The sequence below is a fragment of the Thunnus thynnus genome, chromosome 17 (genome assembly GCF_963924715.1).
Source record: "Thunnus thynnus chromosome 17, fThuThy2.1, whole genome shotgun sequence".
NCBI lineage: Eukaryota > Metazoa > Chordata > Actinopteri > Scombriformes > Scombridae > Thunnus > Thunnus thynnus.
In genome coordinates this window covers 6,959,693-6,972,119 of record NC_089533.1, presented here as the reverse complement: position 1 = coordinate 6,972,119, position 12,427 = coordinate 6,959,693, and the positions used below count along the sequence as shown (strand labels likewise).

Here is a 12,427-nt window from a genome sequence, read left to right as displayed (position 1 = left end):
CGACGTTTGATCCACCATTGTTGTTTCCCAATTAGTGTCTGTGCATTGAGTGTCTCTCAGGATGAAACAAGACGATATCAATCCTACAGTAACAGATACGGACCTAGAAGCTTTAATGTCTTACATTACGTACATCTGAGGTGTGATAATGCCGTTGATGTGCTCTGTTAATGACATCAGAGTCGACTCTGTACAAAATGAAAAGCTCATCAAAGCGCATTAGATCCCAGAGGCAGCTCTACTACAGTGCTGTTTGCATTGTACATGCATCACTGGTCATTTTTAAGGCTGACAAGAACTAAAAAAAAAAAAAAAAAAAAAAAAAAAAAAAAAAAAAAAGAAGAACATCTCGTTATTACAGATCTGTATCAGCTCCAAACTGTGTTGTAAATTTAAAAAGACAGTCAGGCTGCTACAGTAGTTAGGCCACTGTCCGTTACATCACCCTGTGTCACGTATATGATGACTCTGCTCTATAAAGAGAGGGAATGAGAGGAGAGCTTTCAATGTGCTTTTTCCAGCTGTTCCAGCCAGCTATTGGTTTCACTTCTTTTCTTTTGTGCAAATATGAAAATCTATCGACAGAATCTTGAAACTCGCTTGAGCGGGTTCGCTCTTTTTAGCAGCAAAGTACAAAACATTCAGGTAACGTTAGCAAGCGTTTAGCCAGCGCTATCATCTCAGACAGATTATAGCAGCTGTAGATAGTTAAAAGGGAACAGTTTAGGTCTCAGGTAGCACTAATAAATTATATGAAGTCTTCTGTGCTTCCAGAGCAAGCCGTGTGAAATCTGATAAATTGACTCAAGTGATGTCACTTGAGTCCGCGTCAGCTGGGGCTGAAGACAAGTTTGAAATAAATCAAAATCTGCAGATATGTAGTTAGAAAGAGGTGAGGCTACCAGCCCTCTGTTACCTGCTCCTCATCTCTGCTTGAGGCTACTATCCAAGTGTTGGCAGCTGAATTGCATTGTGGGTAATGTGGGCACTACATTTTGACAAGCAAGAAGAATGAGTGAAACAAAAAAGATGATATCTATGGTTCTGCTACATCGATTTTAATCCTTTTTTTTATTTGTTTCTGCACTTATTGGAGTGCAATACTAAATGAGCGGAGTATCCTTTAATATACGTACGATAACTTGACAACAGGACAAAATTAAACTTTCGGCTGGTTAATGTGCCCGTGTTTGTACTGCCAGAGACTGTCTGTGAGAGAATAGAAACTTCTTTCTGTAACATCACACGAAAACCTGAACTGGACTGCGTGTTTCGTGTTTAATTCAACAACAAAAGCTGCGTGTCGACACTTCTCAGCTTAAACAATCCAGCTAACAACTTCACATCAGTTTCAGAAGTGGTAATCTCCCAGTAATCTCCCAGTTAAAATCAGGGTTCAAACACATTTCCATGACTTTTCCATGATTATTAAGTAATTTTCCAAAAGTTTTCAAGGCCTAGATAACGCTATTTTTAAAATTCCATGACTTCTCCAGGTTTTTCATGACCGTGTGAACCCTGTAAAATGTCATGCATATCATAGTGATATTTGAACAGTTGTGAATCAGGGCCTCTGGTGTTTGGATCCAGTCACTCGTGAAAAATAAGGTGTAAAAAAAGTTACAACAAAGTGTCAACGCTGCTCATTTCATGTTCAGGTTATTAAACATAATCAGACCTTTATACCTTCACCTTAAAACTGTCAGCCAACAAAGTGATTACGGATCTAAATTGAATCTTTGAGGTTTAGTTATTTGTCACTCGCTGACAGCTAAAGTGAATTTGATTTGATCAGGGATTTGAAGAGTTTAAAAAAATACTGATTAGCAGATTGGATGCTGGATTCAGATTCATTAAAATGTCATCGAACCGCAACCCTGTTCATAGTCACGTTCTTATTATTATGAGGTAAGGCAGTGCAGACTTTTGAAAATCAATCTGCACTTAAACTGCATTACCAGGCTATAATAGTGCCAGACCAACAAAAATAATGTGTTGATGTTTACGGTGATAAATTACACGACTCAAGAGTCTGCCAAAATGCTTAAATAATGGAACACCAGAAAAAAATAAATACATCCAAAACTCTGCAAAAAAACCCCTAAGTAACAATGATTTGTGGTTCATGAGGTAAACTTAACAGACGCTGCGGTATGGTCCTTTAAAAACAGAGCAACAAAAATCCTTCACAACGCCGTCTAAAAGGCATCTTTCGAAGATCTTGACCGGCCTTATCAGCAGATAAACAAGATTGTGCAATTAGAGCTTCAGTACTCCCTTTTCTAACATTCACATAAGCAGCGTGCTTGTCAGTTTCTCACTGATGGACTTAATTAACAATCAGTCGGAGGGAGTCTGAGTATGCAACGAGCTCTGCTGCTGCTGCTGCTAGGATTATCACTGGTTCAAGAAAACAAGATCATAGAACGCCAAATTTCAGCCTCCCTGCTTTAGCTTCCCCGTTCGTTTTCACATTGATTTTAAAATTTAACTGTTTTGACCTTCAAGGCTTTACATGGCCAGACTCCCTAATATATCAAAGATCTATTAACCCCTTATGTGCCTGGACGCCTGCTTAGATCAGCTGATAGTGGATTTCTGGTCGTTTCACAGAGCCGTGCTGGTGACTGAGGGCAGTCCGGGGCCCCCCAATCTCTCATATCTGCGTGAATTTCATTTTTTGCATTTATATTTTATTATTATTGTCTTATTGTGTCTTATCTTCTTGTGAGGCACTCTGCAACATTGTTAAAAAGTGCTATATAAATAAAGTTTTGTATTATTATTATTATTATTATTATTAAGCGGGTGTTTAGAATATTGTGTTTTGGTGTCAAAACAACTTGTGCCAGCACTTGCACACAAAAATTTGACTTCTCTCTGAAGTAACATAAAGTTTCAGTGTTTTTTAGTTTGACATGAAACACTGCATTTCACTAACATAGCACCAGCTAGCTTTAATCTATGTCCTCAGGTTTTACAAGCACAGTATTGACACACAACAACAAGACAGCATGCTGTTACGCTCAATAGCAGCTAAATTCCAGGGAGAAAATTGACACCAGCAACAATCATTATAATACATACATTTAGGCTGTTTGTTTCCTGCTCTGACAGTTCAGCAGGTACAAAAATGTCCTTTGAATGTCCTGATTTGTTGTAAAAAATAAAATAATTGTAAAAAAAAAAAGACGGGATTTCAGTGAATTTGCTATTCACTATGACCCAAGACTAACCAATTACTTTCCTTCAGTGACTAAAATGCTGTATAGACCTGTTGCAGTACTGTATGTGCCAGTAAGCACAATGCTATTATGTGAAGGCTGAAGACAACAACAAGGCAACAGCAGAGAATATATTTGCAGAATAAAGCTTGGGAGCCAACCTGTGCAGCCAAACACAAAAGTCCCAAGGAGAAAACACAGCAGGAGACTCCCAGCATAGCAGCGTGGGAGGAAAAGAGCAGCTATCAGCATACATCAAGTCATTTTACTGGCAGAAAAAAAAAGAAAAAAAAGAAAATCATCTCTGGAAAACTTGCAAGAGTCAGGACATGCAACCAAAAACACCTCAGAGTCCTCTGTGAGCTGGGAGGCTGCAGAGAAGCTCTGACCCTAACTGATCCCAGACCACAGCTGACATTTAAAAGCAGACATGAGAGGACTCACGGTTTTGAAGTCGCTGTGGCTGCACTCTTGGCCTTGGTAGCGGCAGTAGAGCATCATCTCTTTCAGGTCGTGCCCGACTCTTTCGATGAACTCCTTCATGCTGAACGCCTTGGGCCTGTAGGCGGTGAAGTTGGCTTTTTCCTGCAGGAAAGCCAGCACGTCGGGTTCGGCCAAGTGCGGCTGGGGGATTGTCAGATGCACATCCAGCAGGGCCAGCAGCTCTCCGGCGTGGTACAGGTCGTTACGCGTGAGGCGGCTGAAGCGGTAAGCGTTTAGGTTACAAATGGTTACTGCTGGGAAGACTAAGCTGCTCGACACCACGGCGTCCAAGCTGGTCACATGAGGGTAGGAGAGGAAATAGGCCAGGCGCTCGGCGCTCTCCAGGGCCAACAGTCCCAGGCATGCGAGCAGAGCCGCGGCCCAGAGCAAGCGGCGTGCGCTGGGCTGACCGTAAGGGAAGACGAAGCGCAGGCCGTGCAGCGTGCTGGTGTGAGCGAAGGCCTGCCAGGAGGTTGGGCGCAGGCTGGAGCTCTCCTGGCTCCCTTGACTGCCACAGCTCTCCTTTAGATCCATCATCAGCCCTCCAGCTCCTCAGCCAGGGAGCCCCCTGCTGCACTCACACCTGCACAGACAGACAGGAAACATCAATAAATACCATGGATTCAAATCCCATAATCATACAGACGGACAAAGAAAGAGAGAAGAAAGGAGGCACAAAAGAACAAAAGATAAAGACAAAAAAAAAGTGGAATAAATGAAACAGAGACATACAGCGAACACTGATAGGAAAACATGAGAAAACAACAAATTTAAAGCCAAACAGCAACTGACAAAGAGGAAGTACACATGAGATGGAAAAGAGCTCCACAGCCCAAATAACTACTCCAGAGAGAAAGAGGAGAAAGATGCTCCCTCGGGGCATCCCTCTCGTCTCCACCTCCACTCTCAATCACTCCCTTGAGCTGAGAGTTACTGTGGCTGCCAACCCGCCTGTGGCTGCTACTACACCCCCGCACACACCACACACACTCTACCCAAATCCAAAACTAGCCCCCCCCCACCCTCACCCTCCTCCTCCTCCTCCTCCTCCTGCCACGACCCCACTCCCTCCCGTCCCCTGTCACCCCCTGTGACTGCTCGATTTCATTGACAAAAATCCCAGAGGTAAGTCCTCTGTGATACCCGGAGCGAAAGGTGAGAGTCACTTAAGCTGCAAGCCAATCAAAGCTGCCTCTGTGTATTTAACGTCCCGACTCATATCCATTCAAAAACACACACGCGATAACTCTCTCGTGCATGAGTGCGCACGCAGATTCACACACACACACACACATCCAGGCTTCTCAGGATCTCCTGTGCCCCCCCCCAACTAATGACAAGCCTAAGCACCTCTCTTGTTCAGCCTAGCGAGAAGACATCCAGCCGGCGCGAGTGTGTGTGAGTCTGAGAGCGCACGTGTGTGTTAGTGCGTGTGTGTGTGTGTGTGTGAGAGAGAGAGAGAGAGAGAGAGAGACAGTGAAAGAGAGAGAGAGAGGAAGAGGGAGAGCCGTTGATGATCAAAGCCGCTGGTTAGTCTTGCTTGCCGATCCAAACTCCTCCCGTTTTCCTCTGGCCAGATACATCCGCTTTCCCTCCTCTTCCCAGCTCATCTGTGGCGGCGGCGAACAACAGCGGAGCCGGGAGAGACAGGAGGCGCACACACCAACACACATGCTGGCACAGAGAGAGAGAGAGAGAGGGAGAGAGAGAGAGGGAGAGAGAGAGAGAGAGAGAGAGAGAAGGAAGGAGGGGGGAGAGAGGAGGGAAGATGACACTCTCCTCGCTTGCTCTCTCTCCTCAGCAAAGTCTCTTATTGAATATGTTTGCTCCCTCCTCCTCCTCCTCCTCCTCTTCCTCCTCCTCCTCTTCCTCCAACACCACTACCTTTGCTCTCATTTGTCTCTCAGCCTTTCATATTTCCACATCTCGTCACCACAAACAAGAGTGATGGATGGATGCAAAACGGGAGGCTGTCGGGAGAGACAGATAGTAGAGAGGAAAACAGTGGTGGTTGGTTGGTTTGTCGGAGGCGGGGTGGGGGCTGTTGGGGCTGTTGGGGGGTGGGGGGGTTGTATGTCACGGGAAGTGAAGCAGAAGTGGAGACGGAGGAGTAGGGATGAGGACAAAAATAAGATGGGGAAAACTAAAAAAAGAGCGAGCAAGGAAGTGCGGTCACACGGGCTGCACGGCGATGTCACACGGAGGAAAGTAATTCAGACGCATAACTTCACACATGTGCACAGGAGAGAGACACAGACCGAAAGGGGAATAATAAGTAAAAACAGAGCGTGTCTGTCATACATAACAAAACGCTGGAATTATGAGCTTGTATATGTAATTTATGACATTTTATACTTGAGAGTAGCAGAGTGTTTTTCAATCAAGAGGCGGTCAGAGAGAGAGAGAGAGAGAGAGAGAGAGAGAGAGAAAACAGCCGGTATGTGAAGAGATACAAAGAGACAGGAGGAGGGAGGTGGTGAGAGAAAATAAAAGAAAGGGTGTGAGAGTGTTAAAAGGTGGAAAGAGGAATATAAAACAGCTTCTGTGTGTATTTGGATTGACTAGAAGGAGGCAGGTTGTCAAAATGATATGTGATGATAAATCAGTCTTATTCATTTCATTAATTCCAGCTGAGAGAAAAGTTGAAAGCTTGTTAAACTGGATTATGAAAGAAACAAAACCAAACAATACTGGATGTTTGAGGATGATACCAGTATTAATGTCTGGGAGCTAAAAAAAAAACATATCAGCAAATGTACAATAGCCAATAGAATATTCAATATTAAACAGCTGTGAGAAAGACATTTTACAGAGCTTGACGCTAACTAACAGATAACAACGAGGGCTCTAAAGTTCACTGGAAATTAAACAACACAAATATATTCATTATTTATTATTATGAGTAATTACAATAAAATATTATAATTAGTAATATTTAAAAAATGCAGCTCACAAAACTTTTTTTGTAGAACTATGATGAAGTATACTGAGCTAGGTCTTTGAACAATGTTTGATTGATCTTCATGTATTAATTCATCCTTTATTCACCAGTACTCTTATATTTCTGTCGACTGGTGCTACAGGGAAGCTTTTTCCAACCATCAATTATGTCAACAAATTCAACTCTAGGGCTGCAAGTAACAATTATTTGCATTATTGACGAATCTGTTGATTATTTTCTCGATTAATCGATGAAGAAGATGATGATGAAGTCGTTTGGTCTGTGTAAATGTCAGACAAACGTCCACAACCTAAAGATATTCAGTTTACTGTCATAGAGGATTAAAGAAATCAGATGATTCACATTTGAGAAGCTGGAATCTGAGAATTTGGACATTTTTTATAGTTGACGATTCATTTATTACAATATTTAAACTGGCTGAAAGTTAGCATACAAGTAACATGAGGTGCACGCAGTAAATGAAAAGCTAACATTGACTAAAGCTTGGTGGAAGAATTCATTCTAATGTTTAATTGCTAACAACCATGTTATTTACTATTCATCAAATTGTTGCTATTTAATAACATTTCATCCACATATTACTCTTGTAAGGTATTGTTACAAGACAATGTAGCAACCTCCTTGTAACGTCCACAAGGGAGGCAAAATATTAGGAACAGTTTCACTAAACTTATACATGTTCAGGTTTTGTTGACGTTGTCAGAAAGGTAATAATTCTACTTTATGTTTATTATTGAGGTCATAGTGGGTGGTGGTGGTGCTGTACTGCATTATATTGAAAAGTGTTCCTAATATTTTGCCATGCACTTTATTAAGAACACCTGTGAGATCTAATGCAATCCGATACAACAGCTCTGCCATAAATTCTGCTTTTACGAAGCTTGTACATTTACATGAGGAGGGTGAGTGTATAATTACAGTCACCTATACCATAAATTAAGTGATTAAAACTAACCCCACATTAACAGCCAGTCATAAAAATATGCCTTAATATTGCCGGGATAAAGCTCCTTACTGTTACACAACTGCCTCTACTTCAAACATGTAAATAGGATAAAGCCTAATAACATGGGGATGAAATATTATTTAATAGCAACAACTGAATGGACAGTAACGTAAATAATATCAGCAATTAAAACTTCCTCCATCTGAGCCCCTGCAACGTTACTGTGTGCACCTCACCTGTATGCTAACTTTCAGACAGCTATCTTTAGCTCTAGCACATAAATACTTATGTAAATACTTGTTTGTCGAGAAATTTACAAATGCAGCGATAACTGTGTATTATAAGGATAAAAGTTTATTCGCTTCACAGCCGTCCAAAAATAAATATAAAGGACCAGCGTGTAAAATTTAGTGGTATGTAGCGGAACAGACTAGGCAGAAATGGAATATAATATCCATAAGTATGTTAGCGTATAATCATCTGAAAGTAAGAATTGTTGTGTTTTTGTTACCTTAGAATGAGCCATTTATATCTACATAGGGAGTGGGTCCTCCTCCACGGAGCCCGCCATCTTGCACCGCCATGTTTCTACAGTAGCCCAGAACGGACAAACCAAACACTGGCTCTAGAAAGGGCCTTTTGCGTTTTTCTCCAGTTTCGCGGCCGCCGTAGGTTCTCTTACAGGATTGGAGAGGAAGGGGAGGTAAATGCCAATAAATCCTACGCACTGTTCCTTCTTCGTAGCTCCATCTTGAACTTCATGTTCTTTTGAAGCAGGCTGGCATCGCCGGGAGCTTATCAGTTTCTTTACTCCATCTCAGCAATATCCTCCAAATTAATTAATCTTTCCTGTTTGAATACTAATGTTGTGTTGGAAATAACTATTAAAGGACCATTAAACAACAGATAAGTGACAGTATATGTGCTTGTATCTAACACAGCTCTAACCTACCAATTAAGCTGCTAAAGTAAAACCAGTCAAAAAATGCATTAAATGACATCCAGCCTTATTGATGTCATTGAATGCAAGAAAAGCATGAAAATAGGAAATAAGATAAATAAATAAACAAAACAAAATTACATAAATCGTGATACACAATGAGTAAAGAGATACAATATGTAATTTTACCATAAGAGTAAGAATTTGGAAGAATGTATTTATAGTGTGAAAAACATGTAAAATCATTAAATTTATTTATTTATTGCTTCTACTGAATAGGTTTTGTATTTCCAAATCTTCCAAATAAGTGTTTTCAGAGTTGGGCTCATATTTATCTTTATAATCTAATGTCATCAATGCAACACTCTCTAGTGTAATGTAAAAAAAAACCCCAAAAAACCCATATTATTGTTAAATGAGAGCCATAATGTGTGTCAAGATCTGTGGCAGTTAAAAGCTCTGTAACTGACCAGACATATGAGTCACATTTACATGACCTTTCCCAATAAAATCTGGAATGGCAATCCAGTACTAACAATACTGAAATCGAATTTAGTGATTGTAGTTTGCATTGACATCAGGCAGACTTTACCCTTGTTGTATTCTTATATGTAATATAAGAGGTTGTGTTCTGTGCATATTGGGGATTCAGTACATCACATTGCACTTGCAGACCAACTTCAGCAATGTGCGACAACACAGAATTCCTAATTAAAAGTAAAGAATGGCTGAAGTTGGGAGGTAAAGTACTTTATTTCTATCACTCTGTCAAATACACACTGCCAGTCGATCACACACTCTTTCTCCCAAATGAAATTTGCTGTGGTCTCAGACAGCTGCACGGTTTGCTGGTTTCTTAACAACTTAATTAAGCAAATCACCCCCTTTTTCCACTGAGGTAATGAGCGTAGTTTTACGGGGATTAAACAGTCTCCGGGGTTGAAAATAAGGCTTTATGCTTTAGCAATCTTATCTGCCTTCATCCATCCAGCCAACTTTACTTCCACAGGATTAATAAAGGCGGGGGCCTTGTTAGCCTTACCATATTCTTCTCTTTTTAATTTGCAAGGTATTAATGCTAAAAAGCTTAGTGCAACAATCTGGAATATTCAACAGAGTCTGAGTTCATCCTTTCTGTCACTGGGTAAAGGCATTTTTCCCTTCCCGACTTGGATTAACATTGACAGCTGATAATTGTTTATACAGTTTAGAGGTGCCACCGCAAAAACAGAAGAGTGCTTAAAGACACTTCTTAGTAAGTTCACCAGAACATCTTTAGTGCTCCTTGTCACAGATTCTTTCAAGTCTTTGAACTCTACTGGAGGGATGAACATCATTCTTACAAAACATATCCCCTTCTTTGGTATTTTGAAGACTGGAACACGTTGTTAAACATGCTGGAAAAAAAACTTACCATAGATGTTCAGTTGTGTTGCGATCTGGTGAATGTGAAGGCCACAGCTTACAGTATGAGTCACATCATTTTCATATTCATCAAATCCTTCAGTGACCCCTTGCTCCCTGTATAGAAGCAACTGCATTTATGTTTCCTCGCTTATTTATTCAGATTTTTCCTTTAATGTGTCATCCATCTCTAGCGCACTCTATGTAAATATATGTATATGTACAGTATCAAATGCATTACAGAAACAGCTCCAATGCAATACTTCAGTCTAAGATTTTTCACTGTTTTCATCATGTTTCTTTTTAAGGTTTATTCTTGACCTTTGAACAGCAGCTGTGAAAACGGCCTCGCTTCAAAGTTCATTTAGTACTTTTTCTGGAGCTTTCAATCATATCTCGTAGATGGAGTTTCCTCAGTTGTCATGATGAAATTTTAAGTGATTCTTCAAGCAGTTTTACACAGGACTTCTCGTCTACGTTCGCCTAAAAGTTAAAGTTCATTCTTGACCTCGGAGACAGACGCTGCGTTCACGTCAAATCCTTGAAACCATAATTGAAAAGCAGCTAAGTCAGAGAAAACGTTAATTAGCCTCCTAGTTGTAATTCTGAGTCGGACACTTGGGGAGTTTCTGAAAGCTATATCTCCCGCTTGGGGAAAAGAAATACTGAAGTGTCAGCGGATCACTGGCAAAAAGCCTGCAGAGCCTCACTGGCAGTTAAATTTAAAAAGTCCAATAGGCTATTAACACTAACACAATTGATTTGACTGATTCACAAGGAGCTATATACAACGTTTGCTTGTAACTTGCTTCACCTGTTCAAAGACACTACAAATACAAGACACAACAAAAGTATTTAATTTTGGCTGTTTAAACTGGATGATTTCAAGTCTATCAGTGGGGGGGGGGTAATTATTTTGAAATAATGTGTGAATACTCCCAAGTCGGCAGCAATATACTGAATATCATTAACATAAATTATTGCTATGTGATATTATCAAAAACTCCAGAACAGCTACTAAACGGACCTTGATGTGAGATGAACTTGAGGTCTCCACGTGAGATGGATGAGAAGTTGCAGGAGAAAATAAAAACTTTAACATCTACATTCCCATGACTATTAAAACTTAAACTCTATCTGCCGATGATGATCAGGTGATACAATCAAAAGCTCCAGAAAAGCTACTAAATGGACCGTGAGGCCAGATTGTTTCATCAACTGCTGTTTTCCAGATCAAAAACAAACTTTGAAACTCCAGTTTTAAGCCAATATGGATGAGAAGTGCTCAGAAAACATAAAAATTTGAACATCTATGACAATTAAACAAACTCCACCAGTTGATGGAGATCATGTGATATGACTGAAAGCTCCAGAAAAGCTACTTAATAGACCTTGAGGTGACACTCTCTCAACAAATGTCACTTCTAATTTTGTTTTTGCGAACTTGCACAGTTAAACTTTGAATCCTTGAATCCTTTTAGTTTTTTTTTAAATTCAAGAACTTTTTTTTTTTTACACTACACCTGTTATTTGTGTATTATCGATTTAAATAACTTACAAATAACTAAAGTCAGTGAAAAGTTCCTTGTTCACTAGTGTCAGTCCTTGTGTTTTATCTTTCTGTCAAGCGCACGTTTGAGTCTTTTACCATAAAGTAATATTGCTATTTTTTTCATCTATTCTGAGTCATTAAGCACTCTCCAGAGGCTCAACTTGTTAAAAAAAGACAAGCTTTTGGATATTTGAGGCCTCTCTACCCAAATCTCAGAGAGTTAACAGTACTTTACATCAGAGATGAGAAAGTTTTCTTCCCTTCTGGGACTCCAGTAAACCACAGATAAGAATCTTTTTTTAAAAATCTTTTAGGGATATATATATATATATATATATATATATATTTTTTTTTTTTTTTTGGGTCAGCAGACACTTCTTATAGTAGATGCATGACAAGACTGCGAGAGTAATTACACTTTCTGACTATCTTAATGGATTATGAAAAATAATAAGCTCTTACCAGGAGATAATTAGGATGTGTAAGTACCAGAGTTTGGCGCGACTGGGCACAGTTGATTATTACCTCTAGCGAGAGGCGATTGAAGTTGAAGGGCAAATTATTCCAGCGTGTGAGCAATAGCTGCAGACTAGCTGGAGCCCAGCCCCCCCTCCCCTTTTGTGAAGGTCTTAATTGGTAGATGTGCTGATAAGAGAGGGAGCAACCCCCTCTACACACACACAGACACACACACACACAAAGATGGACAGTTTCAAAGAGCCTCAATCTGGTCAAATTAAGTTCCCCTGCAATTAGAGTTTTATCATCAGGACTCTTAACTGGGTGCTTGATGTCTGTATGCTCTCATGAGCTCATAAACTTGACTAATGATGTCCACTAGGACCTGAACAGCCGAGGATGGTGTTGAATGCTACCCCCTGCTGGTATTAAGACTACTGTAACTTATACTGTGTAG

General features: G+C 40.3%; 1 protein-coding gene across 4 annotated transcripts in view; it reads right to left on the bottom strand.

Moving 5' to 3' along the window:
• asic2 (acid-sensing (proton-gated) ion channel 2) overlaps nucleotides 1-8,260 on the bottom strand; it is a 406,881-nt gene extending 398,621 nt beyond the window's left edge. Inside the window, exons 1-2 of one of the 4 annotated variants that reach the window (XM_067570533.1) lie at nucleotides 8,127-8,260; nucleotides 3,669-4,290 (exon numbers count right to left, since the gene is read on the bottom strand). In XM_067570533.1, the coding sequence (XP_067426634.1) occupies nucleotides 3,669-4,244 (576 nt within the window). In that variant the 5' untranslated portion in view covers nucleotides 4,245-4,290; nucleotides 8,127-8,260. Of the gene's footprint in view, nucleotides 1-3,668; nucleotides 4,291-5,057; nucleotides 5,537-8,126 lie in introns of those variants that run through there. The other 3 variants (XM_067570535.1, XM_067570534.1, XM_067570537.1) reach the window with 3 other exon arrangements.
• Nucleotides 8,261-12,427: the final 4,167 nt, after the last annotated feature.